Source organism: Microtus oregoni, unplaced genomic scaffold, assembly GCF_018167655.1.
Source record: "Microtus oregoni isolate MIOR12 unplaced genomic scaffold, Mior012 000095F_ref0000231, whole genome shotgun sequence".
Taxonomy (NCBI): Eukaryota; Metazoa; Chordata; class Mammalia; order Rodentia; family Cricetidae; genus Microtus; species Microtus oregoni.
In genome coordinates, this window is record NW_024544708.1 from 1,943,879 (window position 1) to 1,965,326 (window position 21,448).

At 45.4% G+C, this 21,448-nt stretch overlaps 1 protein-coding gene across 9 annotated transcripts in view; it reads left to right on the top strand.

Moving 5' to 3' along the window:
- Positions 1-21,448, top strand: part of LOC121442760 (receptor-type tyrosine-protein phosphatase mu) — a 695,160-nt gene that overhangs the window by 618,872 nt on the left and 54,840 nt on the right. For all 9 annotated transcript variants that reach the window (XM_041644372.1, XM_041644376.1, XM_041644373.1 and 6 more), the window contains 2 exons: positions 689-725; positions 20,097-20,194. In XM_041644372.1, coding sequence (XP_041500306.1) covers positions 689-725; positions 20,097-20,194 — 135 coding nt within the window. The remainder of the gene's footprint in view (positions 1-688; positions 726-20,096; positions 20,195-21,448) is intronic.

The following is a 21,448-nucleotide window of genomic DNA, read 5'->3' on the forward strand; positions in this document are numbered from 1 at the left end:
GGACAGAAATATATTAAGGTCCACAATGCTACAGTATGTACTAGAAGTGATTTTCTCTGAATTGACTTTTATCTTTCCCAGATACTTGTCTTATGATATCTTTGCCTCCTGCTTTCTTTTGTCCCCAGTTTAATCTTTCCTGCTTCCTATAGGGTCATGATTAAAAGAGGGACTCTTTTATAAGCTCTCCTTCTCTAAACCCGGGCTCTTGGCCGTAGCATCGTATCTTGGTAGGAGGAGTGTTTGAGAACGGTTCTGAGCGTTGCTAATGATGGAGCTGTCTATATTGATAGAGCAGAGTGTGCGTTAAACCCTCGGCACACTGCCAGTGACGTCCCCAATGCAAACAAGATGCTATTGAACATTCCCAGCCATCCACGCCTTAATAAGAGCCTTAGTCACTTTAGCTCAGAGAATCCATAAATTGATAGCTCTTCCTGCTCATCCATCATCTCATGGCCCGTGTATAATGAAGTTCCTTGCACTTCTGCACAGCATCCAGAAAGTTGTATTCGAGGCGCCTTCACTTGGCAAGACAAACTAAATGATCCCGTGTCCGGCACTGAGCCATCGAGGGATGCAGGGGTTGGTGTTGGGATGCGCAGTCTTTCCCCCAGACTCGGGCTGTGACTTCTGTGCTGCCCGTCGACTTGAAATTTATCAAATATTCTTTCTCATTTGTTTTTAGGGCTATCATCGACCCAATCATTATATCGCAACCCAAGGTAAGTTTATTTCAGCTCTCACGCCTGTCTTTTGTTGTTTGGTCGTCTTAATCACTTCACACTTACCACCCATGGCCTCGTGAAAATATTTTACATGGAGTACCTCGTGTTCCTAGCATTGACACGGGTGCAATTCTTTACCCAGCAGAAGTTTTGGTGCTGTAGTCACTGATTTAGAACATCGTGTTGAGATCATTAAAGAAATGTGCTCGCTGACTCATGACTGAATTCAGTCTAAATGCTTTTGGAATTCGTCTACCCTTTGCAAGAATGTATTCAATATTTTCTACATGGCTCTGGAGAGAGTTGGGGAGAGGAGTGCCCTGTCGTAAGTGTGTGCTGGCTACACTGTCTGTCCACAGAACTGTGCTAGTCCCCGCTGGGGAGCCACTGTTGACCCAGTGGTTGAGTTTAGGGGGCAGCTATGAGGTGGCCTGCGTGTATCTGGGTAGGCACGATGCACGGAGTGTCACCGAGAGGCACAGGTAACCTGTATGCACAATTGGGAACCGGTGAGGCTGTTCTAATGCGATGGCCATGGAGCAGCAGGACTTGCGGGTGATAAATGGTCACTGTTGAAGACCTGGTACAGAAAGCTCATACTTCCAAGGTGGGATGCAGATGGCAAACCCTTCTCATAAGGGGAATGAAGGAAAGCTAGAGGACATGCTGAGGAGTGTCGCCATGGCAACATCTCTGCGTGCTCTTCTCTGTGGCAGATGAGGATGGTCATCTAGGAAGGGCTGAGAGACAAAGTTCTGTGTATGGGTCATCCTAAAAGATAGCTTAGTGGCTGGACATGAATGAGTTAAAGAAGTGTTAAAACACAGAGAAGACCCAGCAAGGTCAAAGAACATGTCTTTCTCCATTTTTTTTTAACTTAATCATTCTTGCTGGTGATCTATGTGTGTTAGCTTTACAATGCCACAACAAAAGGCCTGAGAGTATCAGCTGATAAACAAGGTCATTTTGCCATCTTGGTGTTTTCAGTCTATGACTAACCTTCCCTGTTGCTGAGGGTCTGTGGCCACGCAGTACGTCCTGACAAGGGTCCAGTGAAAGTTGCTCCTCACCTCACGCTAGAGAAACAGAAAGAAAGGAAGAGAAGGGCCTGGGTCCCAACATCCCTTGATGACCCATGACCTCACATGTTGTGATGTCTGCCAAAGCTTCCACCCACTTCTTCCCCCGGTACCAGGCTAGGAACTAAGGGTCTTTATTGGGACATGTGAGGGCCAGCTGGGGGACCATTACATCCTAGAAAAAGCAGCTAGCTATGGGTTCCACATCGACAGATCAACGGAGCATGAACTGAAACTATTTGGGGGACCTCATGCATTGCATGTGTCCAGAACTTTCTGCCTTATCATTATCCCCCAAATGATGCAGCATAGCAACCAAGTGCACAGCCTTTGCACTGCAGTGTCCTGAGTCTCGTGGCGCTGGTTTAAAGCATTCAGAGATTAGAAGCAAACCGCAACACCTTTGGCCGTAAGAGATTAGAGCATCTCCTGACGTTTGCAGCCTCGGGTTCCTGGCCCCAGTCCACCAGGGACTTGGAGGATGGCTGCATTTGAAATGTAGCTATCAAAAACATAAACAGGGAACCAGATTCACCTAACCCTCAGATAAGCAGCTGCATCTGGCCACTCCCTGTGGTGCTATTGTTGGGCAGCGCTGTGTGTGAAAAGCTCTGGGATTAGACAAGATAAAGACTGTAGGGTCTTGAACCTACCTAATAGGGATGGCTTCATAAAGAAACTGAGTAGTCCCATGTTCTCACATCACAACCAGGGTCATGAGAACTTAACCCTGCCCTGTCTCTAAACGCTCTTCCTTTTCTGTGACATGGAGTTAGTAACGGCTCCTTCCAAGGTCTCCTTACCTGGGCAGATGCACACTCTTCCTTAGAGTGCCCAGTGGGAAGTGCCACAGGCTAGCCTCATACATACACACTTGTCTGACAAGTGCACAGTGGAAAACTGCCACAGGCTAGCCCTTCACGTGCTCTCTCTTTCTTAGAGTGTCCAGTGGAGAGCTGGCACAGGCTAGCTCCACACAGTGGCTGCCAGGACCGTGAGCAAGCAGGGCCTGGTGTAGCTTCCTGCAGTCAGGCAGGAAGAATGAGTGCTGAATTGATTCTCAGCACCTTCTGGACCCTGCTGTCTCCAAACTAACCTCATCCGTGCTCTTTGGCACGCACTCTTGGTGCGCTGGCGTGGGTTCTGAGGGCCTTCCAAGTGCTCTGAAGCAGGCGTCACAGCGTCTGATTTAATAACATTGACGGCATCTGGGACTGGCCACTTCTTATAATGCATGTGAAATTTTGGTTGTTAAATGTCCAAAATTCCCCTTAGCTTGTCGATCCAGCAATTTGATTGGTACCCCATGCTTTCCATATCTTCTTCCAAGGAGCTTCCTTAAATATTCCTTCCATAAACATCATATAACTAAATCTCTTTGGAATGTTCAAGATTTCTACGACTAAATAACCATCTCTCCACGCTGTCCTTCAGAACTTTTCTCGATCGATTTTTCTCCACACCCAAGGGGGATGACTCTCTCTGAAGAAAATAACACTAGCAAAACCACTTTGTGCAGAATGAGCTTGAATGACACTTCCCTCCTTGGTAGCCATCTTAGCCTTCCCGTTGCCAGGTGATAATGAGAAGAAGCATCCAGAGGTAGCTGAGGACTGGCAGGTGGAGGCCTGACCTTCACGGAGAAGGTGCAGTGCACTTTGGCCAGACCCTGGAGGCCCGGCCTCGCTGTGGAACGCACTCACAACTGTTCCCCTCACTGCCCATGGGAGCGACACCTGCAGATCAGGATGCTGGGGTTAGAAAGGTAGACTCTTCTTTCGCATGTATGCCACAAGCATTGAGTAGCTAGTGGCCACAGACGGCCAGTGAGAAAGGCAGCTGGCCATCTTGTCATTGGCACGAGCAGCTTCTGTGTGCTCATGGACGACCTCCCAAAGCCACCAATAATGCTCTGTTCTGAGAAGCCAGCGAGACAGGCATAGAGGACTAAGAAAGAGCCAAGTTTTAATTCCTTACTCTGTGTCCCTCAGTATTTGGTACTAACATAATTCTGGGAAAAAATGTACCAAATTTACAAATATACAAAAAAGTAACAAATCTGCATGCTCTCTCTCTCGCTCTCTCTTTTTAACTTCAACTTTAAAGATTAGATTTATTGGAGAAAAACAAAAAAACCTCAACCCAAAGAATGGGATTTTTCATCTCAAGATATCTCCCAGGGATCTACAGATTACAAATCATTTGCATGCTCTCACAGCCTAGATTATTCCCAAGAGGTTATAGTATAGATTGTCACCAGGTTTCTTTAATGCAAAGGCCATCTCTTCCCTCATAGCCTTCCCAAACTTCTCAGTATTGATTTCACACCAATATCAGACTTTGGTCTTAATGATAATGTTGGTATTTCCAAAGATGAAAAGGATCTATTTCAAACTTGATATTTTTTTATTGTATTGTTTTGGGGCGGAGTGTTTGTTTTCAGAATGCTTTTCCTGTCTGCCTGTGTTAGTTCTTTTCTGTCTAGGTTGATGGTCCAGTATGAATATCATCAACATCTGAACGATACATTCATACAACTGTAACATGTCAGATTCATGACTCAGCAAATCGGAGGAGAGTAGGAGAGGGTTTCAAACACCCAACTCGCAGCAAGGGGGTTTGCCAGTGGCTAGGCTAGCTCAGAGCTGATGGTATTTCAATAATCACAGCACCACCCATGAAGTGGGCATCAGATTGGATGGTAAACATTAAAAACCACTCCGTGTCCTGACCAGGAGAGCTCCTGCTGACTTCCTGATGGGCACCAAGGGGGTCTGCACGAAACCGGCTTTATTGCTTAGCTGCATTTTAAAAACTGACTTCAGGAGAATCCTGCTTTAGCCAACATAGGGAAGGAAACCTCAAAAGAAAATCTGTAAGTGACTTTCTCTTATGGTGGGTGTTGTTTGTGAACACTGTCCCTCTTTCTGCCTTCTGCGCTCTCTCTCTCTCTCTCTCTCTCTCTCTCTCTCTCTCTCTGTGTGTGTGTGTGTGTGTGTGTGTGTGTGTGTGTCTCATTTTCATGTTTCATCTATATTTTTATCTTTTTTATTTTTTACGTGGTTCTGGTTTCAGTTGGCACACAATTGTGCACACTTACAGGGGGCAGCATAACACTTGAATGTATGTTTGCAATGTGTGGTGACCAGGCCAGAATGACTGAAATTTTCCATGTGTGCTGGGAGCATTTTGAATCCTTTCTGGCCATCCTGAGGTCGTTGTTAATCGCCGCCGACGCTTAGTGGCATTTGGTGTGTGGAAGCTCTTCTCTCGGGGTTGATACTGTGGCTCAGTAACAGAAAACTTTGCCAAGATGTGCAGGGTGCTGAGTGCCATCCCCACCCCAGAAGTTGTTCCTCCTCTGCAGCTGCACACTGTACCTCTCCCTCACTCCAAACAAGCCTTTTCCAGAGTGCACTCAAGGCTCCCCCTCTTTCTAGGGGGGCCACTTGACTCTCAGGCCTGGACTACATGCTCAGCCTTCAAAAACAAAATCATTACGTGAGCACAGAACCCAGCACCTCCCTGCTAGCCAGTAGTGCTCCTCACTGCCACGCAACTTAGCAGGTTTTCTATGATACAATCTCTTAATTCTTGTCTCTCAATTGAAACTGCCTTAAGCACCGTCATTTTTACCATGATAAGTTTAAGAAACTATTATTAAAATGATGTCAAATTAACTTCAAGCTGAAAGGCCCTTGAGTTCTAATATTTCACACTGTGACTACAGTCAGTGGGGTCTGGGCTTCTGTTGCCTTTTGGGGTTTTCTCCCTTGTGTATTATTGTTTTACATTTGTTCCCCCAAAATCAAGCTGATTTCCCAACAGTTTGAGTATTTATATTGGAAAAAGACTCAGCGATAAGAAAGTAAATGAACGGACCCCAAGACTGATATTTATGTCTTTAAAATCAGCTACCTTGGAGATATACACTGTAGTCCAAAGGTCTGAGTTCAAACCTATGCTGTCACAGAAGCTGTCTGAGCCTCCTGAATTTATTGGGGTGGAAACTTAGTATTTGGGAAGTAGCAGTCCATTGGATTCTCTCTACAGCGTCTCCTCCATTCCTGCACGTAGCATAGCAGTTTGTTGCCATAAATACGGAGGTAGATGCCTAGGTGCCAGTATTGCCCACAGGTAGTAAATGAGGAACCCAGTCACCGGAAACAGAACAGACCCCAACCTCCAGCACCTCACATTCTGAGGATTAAATTCATTTGTGTAAATGGCGTCTTCATCTGAGCTATTGATTGCTCTCAAGAGAGCATAGCTTCATGCTTAGGGAGGTAGATGCCATGGCATCTAGAGACTAGTAGATGTCATAGAAACATCAAATTACCTCCTCCTATACTGGCCTTGGACTTGCACTGAGCCCACACAGACTATGCCACACTAATCAGGTACTAAAAATGTAAATGCCCCTTAGTAAATTCTAGAGCCTAAACTTCACTTTTTCCTACATGGAGAAACTGGAACTGAACATCACTAAGAAGGCTTGGCACAGTCTTTAGAGACCATTGCCTTGGGAGACTCAGCATCCAGACGGGCCCTGTGACTCATGCCCTTGGCTTTCTCCCCACCTGCCTTATACTCAGAGACTGCTGCTGGCTATCATCATGGTATCAAGCCATACTGGCAGAGAGCACACAGGTAGATCTAGAAAAGGAACACCAGGTAGAAATGCCTGTGTCTATCAGGCAACACTGGGACAGCCTGGCAGGTGATGACAGAGGGTTGTTCTGAAGCAGGATGAGTGACAGGATCATTCACTGATTCAGTGAGTAGTACCAAGCAACTGGTCAATGGCCCACACCATGCGGATGCTTGGTAGAAGGGCGAAAATGTGTGAGAATACAAGACTTAGCCAGGTGAAAAGAAGAGGTCACGCTGGCCCCACAAGGCCTCTGCCCTGGGGAATACATAACTATCATATCCACAGTGACATGTCTATCTCTTTCTTCAGGCAAGGGATGCCCAGCTCCTAGTCCACGGAATACTTTTCTTTAGGTATGTCTTCAGAAACAGCCTGACTCATGTAACTGATCTGACTTAGCACTGTTCCTGTTTGCACAAGTAGTTGTCCCCCGCCAGACCCCGGCTGCCCAGTGTGCCTTATTGAATTAATTTTGATTGCCATCTTTGGTCCATTATTTGAGAAATGAGAAGTATGAAGCTTTTTGACTCCAGAGATTTGTGTCCGGGGACCAACCTCACTGTGAACACGACAGACATTAGAGTGATGGTGTCTAGAGGGGACGGAGATTACAGAGCCTCAGTCACCCACAAAGAGGAAACCACTCCAGTGGCTTCTTCCTGTGGGGACAGAAGCCTGGTTTTCTCATGCTTTCATTCTCTCTGTGTTCCAGACAGATGAGCTGGCTTCTGCATCCCTAGCTCAGAATCCACCCCCAGGCTTGGGTGTAGTCAACACAGGGCTCTCAAGAGCTCACACGACTTTCCGTGGCAGCCATTCTCGAAGTGGAAGGTTCTCGAGGCCCCTGTACCCATTACACATACTTCACTCTGTAAAGAACCATTTGTCCCCCACATCCTGGCCTCTAAGTGGAGATGACCACTTGAAATTATTCCCCAGTAGAATTGAAAGAGCTGGTTTCATTCATAAAAATCTCAGCCTTCGCTGACAGCATTTGTTTCTCTGCCCCCAGCACCCAGGTGCCTAGTTTTCCACCTCTAACTTCTCTGTCACTCCTGGTCCTGTTTCTCCTGGCTGAGTGGTTCCTACATCATCAGCCAGTTGCAGGTCGTGTTATGGACTCGTTTGTTTTGGCCTCTTTGAGACTAGTGAAATGAAGCACTCTTCAGCTTTCAGCGCTAAAGGGGGCCAGGGCTTTGAAAAAATAATCATGTGATTTCCCACAAACAGCGATCGCCAAACTAAGGATTCCAGCCACATTTACAGGAGGCAAGCTGCACCGTGCACTTGTTTCTGGCCATTTTAGTATGCACAGTTGCGATGACAGTTCATCCAGAAAATTCCTTTTAACAACCCAAGTTTATATCCAGAGTTATTGGCGCAACTGACCAATGATCTAAATCGTAGATGTCTCTCGGGCCCATATTCCTAATAAACCCACACTGAAACACTTAAAGACACATTCAGACTAAAATGAATAAACAGAGGAATGAGATCCCAGCCACCTATGTCCTTATGGGACATAAGTATGTCCTGAAATAATGGGGCTTCAGCTTAATTCAACCAGAATAATGTAAAGTCAGGTGATAGTCATGCATAAATGCTCTTTATTTGTTTGTAATTTTTTATTTTCCTTTTACGTTATTTTTGGTATGTTTATGGGATATAGTTTCTGTCTACATATGCATCTCAAGGTAGTTAGTCTGTCCGTCATCCCAGATGCCTATCATCCTTTTGTGGGAAGGACATTAAAGATCCTATGCTATAGCTATCTGGAACACACAGCCCGTGTTTATTACAGCGTCTCTGTTAATGGCCACGATACAGAGCCAGTGTGTCTATTGACGAATGGATGTATTTTTGAAAATATAATATTTTAAATCAATCAGACACTTAGAGATGAACATTACATGCTCTCTCTTACACACTAGATGTGAAACCATCCCAACAAAGGCTTTTTAAATCTTTCAGAGGAATTTAGGTTTATGTCTCATATGAAGTTAAAAGACACAAAATACCAAGGTTTACAATTGTTAAAAAAAAAAAAAAAAAAAACACTTTTTAGTTTCCCAGTCCATCCTCTTTAATTTTGGGGGATGTTTAGTAGAAAGAGTTGGAACTTGAGGAAGAAATGTATTTAAGTGACCTCTGTCCCTATATGTGGAATCATGTCTGTAGAAGTAGCCACCAATTGTGTGGACAGCTGAGGAGAAAGTCAAAACCATGTGACAGACCTACTCTTCTAAGGGACATTTAGTTCAACAGGGGATTAAATACATAGATACTTGAGGTCCCTCTTTTTTTCCAGGTTCATCCCTTTGAAATGAGAGTTATAACTTCATTTCCACATATGCTCCACAGTACTGGCTTTTCTGGGCCTCAACACCATGCACCTTACAAAGCCAAGCCATTCCTTTGAAATACCAGGCCGTTCAAAGCTCAACAACCGGCTTCATCTCTCTTCCAAATACTGGGCTCAGCACAGGGTCACAAAGTCGTCAGTGACCTCGGTATGACAGTGTGGAGCTTTTCTTGGGGTAGTACCAGGGTGGCTACTTTGTGGGGTTACTGTCCAGTGGGGATCTTTCTTAGACGGTTTATCTGCCATGTTTAGTGGGTTAGGAAGCAATGAGTGACATTTCAGTTTCCTCTGTCTCTTGTCTCCTCATCTAAAATTTACTACTAGAAATTTCCCGATGCTGGGCCTTATACTGCCATGGAGCGCTTGAGAGTACCTGCCCTCCGCGACGTCTAGGGAACCAATTTATCTCCATTTTATTCATTTATTAGGTGGATTCTCTTTTTGTTAAATAAAAGAAGATCCCACTTGTGTACTAAGGAAGGCTTAATTAAAGAGGATGGGAACTAACGAGAGCCTTTATTCCTTTGGCAGCCGCCCCTAAAGCAGGGTTTTCTCTCCACCGTTCCTGTGTGACAGAAAGCAACCAGTTCCTCTGGGCTGCCAAACCACTCCACTCTGAGTGCTGCTGTTCTCTTTCTCTCCTTGGTCATCTTCTCCCTGCACAAGTACCTGGCCTCAGTCTCTAAGAGTTCTCTCTGGAGACCGACACTGATGGAGACTCTGGGCCACAGTCAGTAGGAGGCTCTTGTGTTGCGGATACATGTCACAAGCTTCCTGTGGCTAAAGCACTTTGTCCTGCGCCCCCTCCCAGCTCCCCCTGCACATGGCATGCAACCTGTGCCAGGCAGGGATCAGGGACCAAAAGTCCCAGCAGAAGCAATGCCAAGCACTGCCTTGTAGACAGATTGTTGCTATCGGCCACGCAGCACCCCTTCAATCCTTGCCTGTGGTGCAGTTGGTCGTCAGGGGCCCAATCTGTACCAGATCTGTTTTGTCTGTCTCCGCCTTCCAGATCAAGTGCTGCAGAAACCTCGGCATTCCCAGTCCCAGGGTACTCCTGCAAGCTGAAAGGGCTTGTTCAGCTGCGGCAGAGGCATGATTCTGGAACAATGCTGAGCGTAGTCCGTAGAGAGTAAATCCAAGTAACGATCTGCCTAGATGGAATTCCCAGAAACGCCCTGAGACGTGACAATACCGGGTTATGTGAGCAGTTCTCCACCCTTGATTTCACTCCTAACCCTACTTTGCGTATACAGCGTGGTCACAATCTGACCTTTGAATGTTGGCATTAACATTCCGTCTGTATACACACATGCTTTGAGTCAGTAACTGGTCCAAGACACCCTGCACCCTGAGAGGCCTTAAAGGAGAACGGTTACTAGACAGTTACTATATGGATTTTATACGGTTACTATATAGTAACTATATGATAACTCGATGGGTACCATAGAGTTAGAGTGTGTAGCTTGAAAGCCAACTTTGCCAGCAGATTACTATATGGTTACCATATGGCTGCTATATAGTTACTATAGAGTTAGAGTGGGTAGCTTGGAAGCCAGATTTGCCAGAGGTTAATATATAGTTACTATATGCAATTACTACATGATTGCTATATGGCTACTATACAGTTACTATATGATTACTATAGAGTTAGAGTGTGCAGCTTAGAAGACAGCTTTGCTAGCAACCTCCCAGACAACATTAACTACCACTCTACCAACCTTACAATGTTACCAATCTCTCAGTGGCAGAGGGAAGTCAGGCTTTGTCCCAAACATAGTGCAAACCCACAGGATACTCACAGACTGTCATGAAAACAATACACCCTGCACCTGTCAGTGCTCCTTCCCTGTGCCTAAGAGAATCACTGTGCTTCACCCACATCCTTTACTCCCTTCAAAGGTGCTCGGCACTGTGAACTTTTGAACAAAGGTAAATTGGGGTTAGTAGACAATTAGCTTCATCACAAACTGGAAGCAACATTTTTCACCTTAAAAAAAAATGTTTGAAACACTGCCCATGCCCACACTGTAACACACAAACACACACATCCAGTGTGGACATACAAACAAAACCAAAGGGCTTTTCTATTCCCTCTACAAAAGAAAGCAAACTTAGATCTCAAAGATATTTCATTTTCTTGTGTAACGATATTGGGGTTCTGGGTGGGCAAAAGAAGGTAGTCTGAAATTCAATTTACAGTCTTAAATTTTTCTTCATCCTTTTTTAAAATTTTTACTGGGACTTATTATATAGTTAATAACATTTCAGAAATGCCTAGACTTTATTCTGCTAAAGATAAATTCAAGAAAAAGAAAACCGTGAAAGTATATAAAACATAAGAGAGAAGAAAGGAATTATAATAATAGCTAATTATACAGAAGTAAGCTTATTATACCTAGTGTAGGACAATACTGGTTTTTAAAATGGGAAAGTAAAGATCAGAACTGATCTATCTTAGGACTTCTAAGGAAGACCATGGTGGTCAGTTGACTGTATCTTTAGTAAGAGACCCATGGAGCTTGGGGGATGGCTCAGAACGTGGAGTGCTGGCTTTGCCAGCATGAGGATCTGAATTCAGATCTCCAGAAATCACATAAAAAGACAGGCATGAAGGCATGTGCCTGGAGTCCCAGCACTGATCATAAGGAAGGCAGACACAGGCAATCCCAACCAGCCTGGCCAGCATGGTAAAGGTCCAGGCCAGTGAAAGACCTTGTCTCCAACAAAAGGTAGATGGCACCCGAAGATATCTGTGGTTGTCCTCTGACCTTCTCACACACACAAATGTCAGGCCCACAGGTATCCACAAACCCCCACGCAAACAATATACATACACATGTATCAAAAAGATTATATATATTGTGTGATTGTTCAGACTTTAAAGTATTTACTAATTATTTTTAATTGACAAAATGAAGGGAGTAAAAACTGAGTTACTAACCTAGATAAGAGTTGAAGAGTTATAATTGCAATTGAGCTTCTGGGGATGTGTTTATTGTTGTGGGAGATGCTCTTGTACAGTACGAAGATTTGTTATGCGTATTGGTTTAGTAAAACTCTGATTGGCCAGTAGCCAGGCAGAAAGTATAGGCAGGGCAACAAGACTAGGAGAATTCTGGGAAGAGGAAAGGCAGAGAGATGCAGCCAACAACAAGATGCAGAGGAAACAAGATGAGAATGCCTTACTGAGAAAAAGTACCAAGTCACATGGCTAAACATGGATGAGAATTATGGGTTAATTTAAGTTTAAGAGCTAGTTTTAATAAGTCTGAGCAATAGACCAACCAGCAAATAATTAATATAAGCCCCTGTGTGTTTATTTGGGACTGAATGACTGTGGGACCAGGTAGGACAGAAACGTCCATCGTGTGTGTGTGTGTGTGTGTGTGGCCAAGTGGCTTATACATATTTATAACTTGCTCCTAGTTAAATCCAACTAAGCCTTTCACTGTTGAATTCGAGGTTCATATGTTCTCGTGACACCCCGAAACCAATAGTTGAAGCTAGCAAGAGAAAAGCATGAATCATTTCATTTGCATTTCAGCCTAAAAGGAGAGGTGTGGGTGAAATGGACAATCAGCACGTGGCCATTGTGTTGTAGAGGAAAAGAACAGCTGAACGGTACAGCAGGAAAGGTGGGCCAAGCTTCGTGTGTGAGAATAGCACACATGCACACTTCAGGTGTGAGTAGCACACTTTGGGTATGAGATTAACACATGTGCACACTTCGCGTATGAAAGTATCACGCATGAACGCTTCGGGTGTGAGAATAACATATATGCAAGTCCCTGTAGAAGTACAGAAAGCAGTAGTATATATGCTAGTCCGAGTGAGCCATGGGCAGGAGAACCATTGTGTGGAAGTCGCGTGAATTTATAAAGCGTCTGACCTCACTGTTTAAGTGACAGCTTCTGACGCTGCTTCTTCTTTTACTATAACTTTGATGCCCACCCAGTTCCTCTTCTTGTGCACTCGCCGCTTAAAATTCCAGGGGACTGGTGAACAATAGCTCCTTAGTTCTAGACAGGAAGAGGTTTTGCCTTGGTGCTGGGCTTTGAAATCTGTGTTTTGTCATGCAATCATGTCCATTTTCAAACTCAGCTAAACTCGGATGCTCTCCAGTTTTTCCCGTCACAGAATCACTCAGCATTAGCCCCTCATGCATTAGGGGCTTTCCTTGTTTCTTTTAGCCATTTTCTCTTTGAGTTTGGAAAATGAGCAAATCGGACCCCACGTACCCAGCCATCTCAGCGTCGGCTTTTTTTTTTCTACAGCTGAAGCCAAAGATTATTCATAAAATTCTGCATTTTGCCGTAAGTAGCCTCGGGGGAGAGCAAATGCATCTATCAGATAAGTGATGTTAAAGATGATTAACGGGAAAGCCAGCTGTGCTCCGTGTCACCGTTATCACTTCAGTCTGTAAAGCACAGTGGCACATTTTACCTTTTGCATTTGGCTTCTGCAAAAACGAAAAGCAACTAAATATGAAATTATGAGTCTGAGCATTGTGGCGCTATCACACTGGAAAACGGCATAAAGTTTTGCCGTCAAAACTTACTCGGGAGCCACTGAAGGGATGTCTAATCTCTGGCTGTTGAAAAACCGACTGTATAAAACCTATTTTAGTTTATCGCCAACAGCAACAGTACCAACAACGGATCAAAAATTTAAGGCCACTTTTATGTAGGCAGCAGGAGCTTTACAATTAATTCACAAGTCCCAGGCTTGGCTCTTCTCACGCCCATGCTGCACCCTGCATGGTCTTCGGTTCTGATGGGATGAACCTGTACACCAAAGCAGAAGCTAGGCCAGTGTCAGCCAAGTACCGTGGATTATCAGTAGCTCTGCCACCTCAGGGTTTGTGACCCCTGATCCACACTACAGCTATCGATCGTGATGTGGGACAGCCCGTAGCTCAATATCCTCACCCATTCAAAGGGTCTTAGTGTACCATAGGATTTTCCAAACTCCATCCATCTCTGGTTTTATAAATACTGCTTTTTCTTTTATTTCTTTAATTATCTGTTTGAAAGATAGAAAAGAGAGAGAGATCCTGTGCAGGCCAGAAGGCAAGTTTTGGAGGTCTCCTTTCTCTCTGACAAGCATGTCTCCATTGCTCTGTGTCCTGTGCTGCCTTCTCTGGGCTAGCTAGCTGGTCAGCAAGTGTCTGGCCATTCTCTTATCTCCACTCCCCCTATCTCTTCCTAGGAGTGCTGGGATTACAGATGCGCACCACTGGGTTCCAAGGATTGAACTCTGGTTGTCTGTCTAGAGTGGCAAGCACTTTTTCCACACCGAGCCACCTCTCAGTTCCAAACTTCTCTGAATGCACGTGGCTCACGGTGCTGCCCTTGTTCGTCACGATTTGTATTCTCTCCATCGCTGTATCTGGCCAGCCGGTTTCCTCTGTCTACTCGAAACACTGACATATGTCTCAAATATGCAAGAGGTTCAGACGATCCTCAGACTCCGTCCCATTTCTGCTCCTCTCAGCCCCCTGTGCCTTTTCCTCCCGTCGTCTTTTCTATGGTTGCTGACGCCAGGTTTCAGTGATGGTTGAGCCGCATCGGTAGGAACTGCCACAGTGCAGTTTCTACCCTAGATCTACTCAGACCATCCACCATACCCTCTCCTGTTGGAACTCTCCTCTCTACCCAGGCATGGGATCCATCAGGTCAGTTGTCTCCCCCCTTGTGTGTCTTTAATATCTATCTTCTCTCCATAAGCTCATGATTCTTCAAGAAAGCCCATCTCTTCACAAGAGAGCCTCTGTGTGTCCCCTTCTTCTCTCAGGAATTAAGACAATGGCAGGACATTCCACCTTGACCAGGACTGCTACCCCAGCCTTCATTTTCAGTCTTCTTCATCAGGGTCATGGTTAAGACTCAGCAGTCTTCAGAAGCAGATCCCTGCTTCTGCGCCAGTATGCTATCCCTCCTCCCACGCGCCAATATGATATCCCTCCGCCCACACTCCAGTATGATATCTCTCCACACACTTTATCCACAGTTTGACCCATTTCTATTTTCTGGTCTCTAGACATCCTTCTTATATCCCCAAAAGAAAGTTTGAAAAAACTTATCTGGCTCTCTTTCAACGTTTTGAGTTTATATTTAAAACTAAGGACATGCAAGATGGCTCACAAAGTAAAAGAATTTGGCTTTAAACCTGGAGCCCAGGATGCACATGATGGAAGGAGAAAATTAGGTTTCACCAGTTGTCTTCTGACTTCCATATAGGAGCTGTGGTGTGCACACGAATGCGTGTGTGCGCACACACACATAAAAATAATTTAAAACGTAATCTTTTCTCAAGCCTGAGAGTTTATCAATTGCAGGCAGGTAGTATTACGTATCTCCCCAGATAAAATGCGGATGTGTGTAACCAGAATGAGTATGTTGTGAGATGTGTTAGATATATCTTTCCTATCTTATGTAGATTAAAGCAAATCAAATCTCCAGATCTAAAAGAAAACACGTGAAACCTTATCCTTCCATTTAGTGGAAGAAAATGAGGCTCCCTGTAAGACATTCCGGCTCCACTTAAAAGATAATCATTGCAGCTTCTTCCACTTTAGGAGTGCTGAACTCAGGGCATCCCACAGTGAGCCAAAATACCAAGTTTGACCCTCACAGCAAGATCTCTGGAAAGGCAGGGAGGCCTGCCTTTCTAGGGTCAATATTCCAGCTGTATTTTTTTTCCACTCCTGTAGTTTTCACTCCCGGGTAATGCCCACAACCACACTGAGATGACCAAAGGGCTTGTTTAGTGCTAGAAAGGCAATTACGCATGCAGGCTTCTTGGGGAGGTCGCTTTCTGCAAAGTCCACATAGACATTAAATACTGGAGCAATAAAACTAGAAAAGCTGTCCACAGTGCCTTTAGAAGGTCTCTGTGTCTCTGAGGCTCTGCGGAGCTCAGTTGGAAGTTGTCCTGGAACATGGGCCTTACCGCACCTGCTCAGGGAGGCCATGTGCCTGGAATCATCTCTTCCTTAGACAATGACAGGCCTCTGTAAAGAGGGGGAGTCGCTGGTACTGCTCATCCTTGCCCCCTGGTATTGCTAGGAGAATCCCAGACAAAATACCTAGCCCCCCAAACCTGGTTGAGGCTGAACTGGCACTGTGGGGGCCGCTTCATAGACCTACAGATGATTTACAGAAGAAAACTTGGAGGAAACCACACTGTTGAGAGCCTCTTCAGTATTTTACCTGTAAGGGCTGCTGCCATCAAAGGTGACCCTGAAGGGAGGGAAACAGGAAGCCTGTGCCCTGGGGAAACTCTAGGTGGCTCTGAAGAGCTGGCAGCTCACAGAGAAATGCCTGAGCTTGCAGTCCTCATGAAGGTGAGCGTTTTCTGCCTCAGAGGGAGAGCAACCAACAGATTAAAGGAGAAAGCTGACCTGATGCTAAGCCACTCTGCAAAGGGCTTTTCTGTGCGGGCACCACAGGTTTTCCGGCTGTCTTCCCCTTGTAATTATACTGGAAGCTTGCTAAGTGATTCTCTCGATGGCCCTGGGATGGACCAGAGTCAGGCTACCCTTCAGCCTCTCCACTCTAGTCCTCTTGTGGCTGAATGAGGAGGATGGTGAGTTGGAGGCCAGCTGCTCTAAGACCCGTCCTGTCTTGGGAGGAAGGGAGGGAGGAAAAGAAGGGAAGGGAAGGGAAGGGAAGGGAAGGAAGGAAGAAGGAAAAGAAGGAAAGAAAGGAAAGACAATCTCAACTCCACGACCGCCTAGCTGTGGGATCCAGCCACTTACTGTGCTTCTCCGAACCTGGCAGAGATCTGAGGGCAGGGACAAGGGACGGTCAGTCTGGTTTCTTAGGATGGTGAATTTTAAATTTAATGAGATAATACACTTAAAGTACTTCCAATAGTGCTGGGGAAATAAAACTCCCTCAAACGATGTTAAATTTTATTCTGTATATCCTGGAGCAGCATTGATATTTATACCTTGCTTTTAAAAGCTCAAATAAGGCACTGTGAGTGTTCAGAGGACCTTGACTTCTCAGCAGCTCTACTTAACAGGAAAGCATGCTGTATAGAAATCCAGATGTGAAAGGAAAGCAGTGTAGCTTGCCTACCAGGGTTTGAAATTATAATTTGTAATATCCCTCACCTCCCATGAACTAGAGAACTCATCTTACACAGTAGAGCCCATCCTGGAGTGTCTTTCACTTGGGCTTTTGATTGTATCTCAGCTTCCTTCCTGTGTCCACATTCTTTGCGAGGCTGGGTGGTGGTGAGCGGCCCCTCCACACGCTTCCTTCTCAGTGCGTGCCAACCCGAGTGCGGGAAATGGAATGTCTTGTTGATCTGCTGCTGTTGAAATTCCTAGACCTTACCTGTCAGATGACATCGTCTGGCAGGAGGATAACAGCTGAGCTTCCCATTCCAGCCCATTATGTGAGCGTCTGTGAATATTGCGCCACAGCACATGGCAGTGGCCTCCACTCAGCCAGAAGCAGTGGAAATCCCATGCATGGCGGCCAGTCATACCTGTTCAGAATCTGAGAGAAATGGCTCGCAGAGCCCTTTCTGCTCTTGTGGATTCCCCATCCACGGACAAGCCCTTAGGGAAGTTCCCAGTGACCCTAGAGACAGGTCTAGACTCATCAGTAGACTCGGAGCACTGCTCAGTGGAGATTGGCTGGCAAGGAGGAATTTTCTTTGACCACCAGGGTAATAATAGGCTGTGCTAAGTTGCGAAGCAAAGCCTTGGGCAGGGAAGCTTAGAAGTCAGGAGCAACAGTTCCATGTCAATGCCCCAAGGTAGTCCCTGAGGACTGAGTGATAAACCCCCTGGGTCTGAAATGAGTCCCCTAAAGGATGACCCCTTTCCAGAACTAGAAGAGGGAAAGACCATGGGTCCTCAAGTTTCTGTAGATGGTCATAGAAGCATAAATTGTGAAGGAAGTAAAAACCAGGACTGGTTGTTAGAATTCCTCATGTATATGCAGCCTTATACACACACACACACACTCACTCACTCACTCACTCACGCTACTGTGTGACAGGGAGGATTCCTCATGTACACTCAGCCTTACACACACCCACACACACAAACTCACACTACTGCATCATAGGCATTCTATAAAGAAACGCACTAACATCAGATATCGTGTTCCCTCCATGAGGGAAGATTTCAATTAAATAATCACAGGGTATTACTTGCTATGAAGGACTAAGCAAGAAGTACTTTGAACAGCACAACAAAGGGTCATGGTCTCGAATACCCTGGGAAATATCCTGGGGGCATAGATAGGAGAGCTCAAAGATGTTGGAACCCTTGACTCATCCTTGACTGTTGCCATGGTTATCAGAACTATTTCTCCATGTTTCGGTGTACGTCAGTGGCCTGTGTGCCTAACGAGGCCACTGCCCTGATTCAGGGCTTTTTTTCACATTGGGAAGGCTTTGCACGGAGATAGACTCCATGCAGGATTTCCCTCCTTAATAAGTAACAAGCTGTTAAGTACACAAGGAAAGCGAGGGATGGGTGACTGATAGAAGCTGATGTTTCCGTGTCCCTCCTGTAGCCTGAGATTAAAGTCTCTGAAATCTTCAGCCTCTGCGGCAGGACAATGGCTGAGATGGCTAGTATCACTTCACAGGTGGTGGCATGTGTGTCCCCATCCCCAAACAGATTCGAGGCAGACGTGGGGCAACTGAGCCCATTTTTGTAAGAGTATAAGGCTGTGCTGTCAGAACAGCATGGGGAGAATTATAGTTGGTGTGCCCGGGGGCAAGGGGAACAAGCTGGACAGCTGGAACAGGAGGCTCTACACCATAACCATTGCCAATTGGGTCCAGAGGAGTGGAGTGACTGAGGGGACCCCCTCGGCATGCTGCCATTACTGCGACCAAACATGCACAAGAGATAAACATTAACAAATGCATCTTGTTTCCAGTCTGTTGCTTTGTTGTTTATCAAATGCTTGAATTCCATGGGTCCTCAAGATCACCTTGAGAGCTGTCCGTGTGCTCCTCTCAAGATAGCCACACTGAGGCTCACAGTAACCAAGTGATTCATCACGGGTCACACAATTCCACTTGACACACCGGCGAAGTAAATAACCCATTAGTGTCAAGATACTATACTACAAAAGGGTGGCGGTTCTACGTGTGCCTGAGCATCGGTGTGCGTCTCCGTAGAGGATGTGCCTCTCCAAGCCTTTAACCCTGCATTTCTCTCATCTCCGCGCAGTTTTTCTTGTCTTCTGTATCCCGTCAGTTTTACAGCCTCAAGTATGTATGGTCTTGAGGCACTTTGGGGTATTATTTTTTTTTAAGCACTGGTGAATGGTGCCACAGTCGTAGGCAGCGCTAATTGGACTCAATGAGTTGTTTTCTAAAAATAAGTGAGAACGGGGAATAGGACATGGGGGAGGGAGGGAAGCTTTGTTAGGAGGCAAGGAGAATTGGACAGGATGGATATTATAAAGGTATATTGGACGTGTGTAAAATATAGAAGTTTGAATTGAAAGAGCATTTAAATTTCACCTTTCTGCACCTGTGATATCAGCCCTAGCATTTTGTAACACATATCCCGCCCCCACAGGTTTTTTTTTTGTTTTCTTGTTTGTCGTTTGTTGTTTGTTTTTTTTTTTTTGTGGGGGATGGGAGTAAAATGCCAAGCCCCAGGAAAGAGTTCTGAATACTCAGATCTCAAAGGGTAAGGTCGCAGGTGCCTGGCCACATTCTACCATGTTCCGTGGGATGCACAATGGCTGCCTTAGACCCGTAGCTTCTCTCTCACTTTAGAAAGTCTTGTGGAAAGAGAGAATGGATTAATTTGACTGATGGCACCAAAGAAGAAAAAATATTAGAAACAAGGAAAGGCCATCTCTCCTACTGAGGCTCATTTCATTCCACGTTTCACTTCCCTGGGAGAGCAGCCAATTGTTAGCAGCAAGAGTAATGTCGGCCGTTTTTTTTTAAATTCCACTCTTGAGTATTATGGAGATAAATAACTAAATGATGGAGAAATCACTTTCTTTCGCGGTAGTGGTTTAAGAGGAGTAAAGAGAACTCAAAATGCAGATAATATTGGAAGACGTGAGAAAAAAAAAGAGTCAGCCATGAGTGGAACATTGGCTCCGGCTGTAGGTACAGTTGCAGAAGGAGTTCCTCTCTGTACGGCTGCTGTCGAGAGGCATCTCGCTAAAAGCAAAGGGGGGGGGGGGGGGGGGGCGGGTGGATGCACAGGCTTCTTTGAAGTCCCAGCAATGCTCCAAGGGGAAATGACGCCTCTGCTCTGTTTTTCCCAGGGCCCATGCAGGAGACCATATATGACTTCTGGAGGATGGTGTGGCATGAGAACACAGCAAGCATCATCATGGTGACCAACCTTGTGGAAGTGGGAAGGGTAAGCCAGCCCGTGCTCTGCAAATGGCCTTTGGTCCCTTGTTGGGTCCGTGATCCAGAGACATGAATCATGCTCTTGAAGGATTGCACATACTCCAAAAGAAAACTTACCCACCCCAGCTTCTCCAATTGCTTTCCACGGTGGTTATACATTTTCAGTAAGCACAGTCTGGATGGCTCTCGTTTGCCGAAATAGCAACAGACAGGGAATGCACTCAGGATTTAAAAGCTGCCGTTATCTGGTTATTTTGAGCACGCAGTACCTCGAAGCATTGATGCTGGTTGTTGGGTGTCAAAACCCTGTGGATGCTACAATAGACTTGACAACATTCTGTGTGTCAGGGGAATTGGCCCTAACAATAGTGTGCATGGTTGGGATACATCTGTGGATTAGAAACCTAGCATGCTGTCATGCTTCGGTATGCCTTGGTGTTGTAACCTATCAAGCTGGAGCCAAAATCCATCCCAAAGTTCTTTTATTCCTGTCTCTAGTGACTGTTTATGAGTTTTCATTTTGTTTAACCAGAAAGCTGATGAGTGGTGGTAATCTTAGCAATGGCATCAGATTACCTCTGGAGCGCAAATTTTAAATGAGCAAAGATAAAGGGTACAACAGCCTTATAATGGGTTCAATTCCGTGGTGATGCTCAGCCCAAATAAAGAGCCCATTACTTCTTAGGGAAGTTGCTGTTTATATCCAGCAAAGGCAGCCTGGTAGTTGTCCTAGAACTGAATCATTGAAGCAAGAACCTTAAAGGGGGGTGGTGCTTAAGATTTCGAGACGGGTGTCAGGAGGCACAAACAAATACAACAATTGTCTCAGAAGAAGATCTCAGTAAGTGGAATATACTGAATATTCTAGAAAAGGTGACAGACTAGATAACCGGACCGTCAACAAACATCTTGAAATTCTAGATGAGTCACGCTTATTTTTTTTTAAAGCTCATATACATCGTATGAGTATGTAAGTAGAGTTGTTTAAAATATGCAACTTAATACTCATGAATGCAAGACACCACAGACCTGAAGTACACTTGGATGGAGACTGAAGTGGGCCCAGAAACAGGCAGCGGAGCTCTGTGTCTATCTTGGTGAGAGGTACCCTGATTTTGAAGCCAGTGACAGTCAAGAGATGACATCTTAGGTCCCTTGGGGTTAACATAATATCCAAACCTGTGGGGGTGGATGGTCAGATAGAAGTCAAACTGGGGGAGGAAGTGGGAAAGAGGGGAGAGAAGGGAACATCCACTTGCCC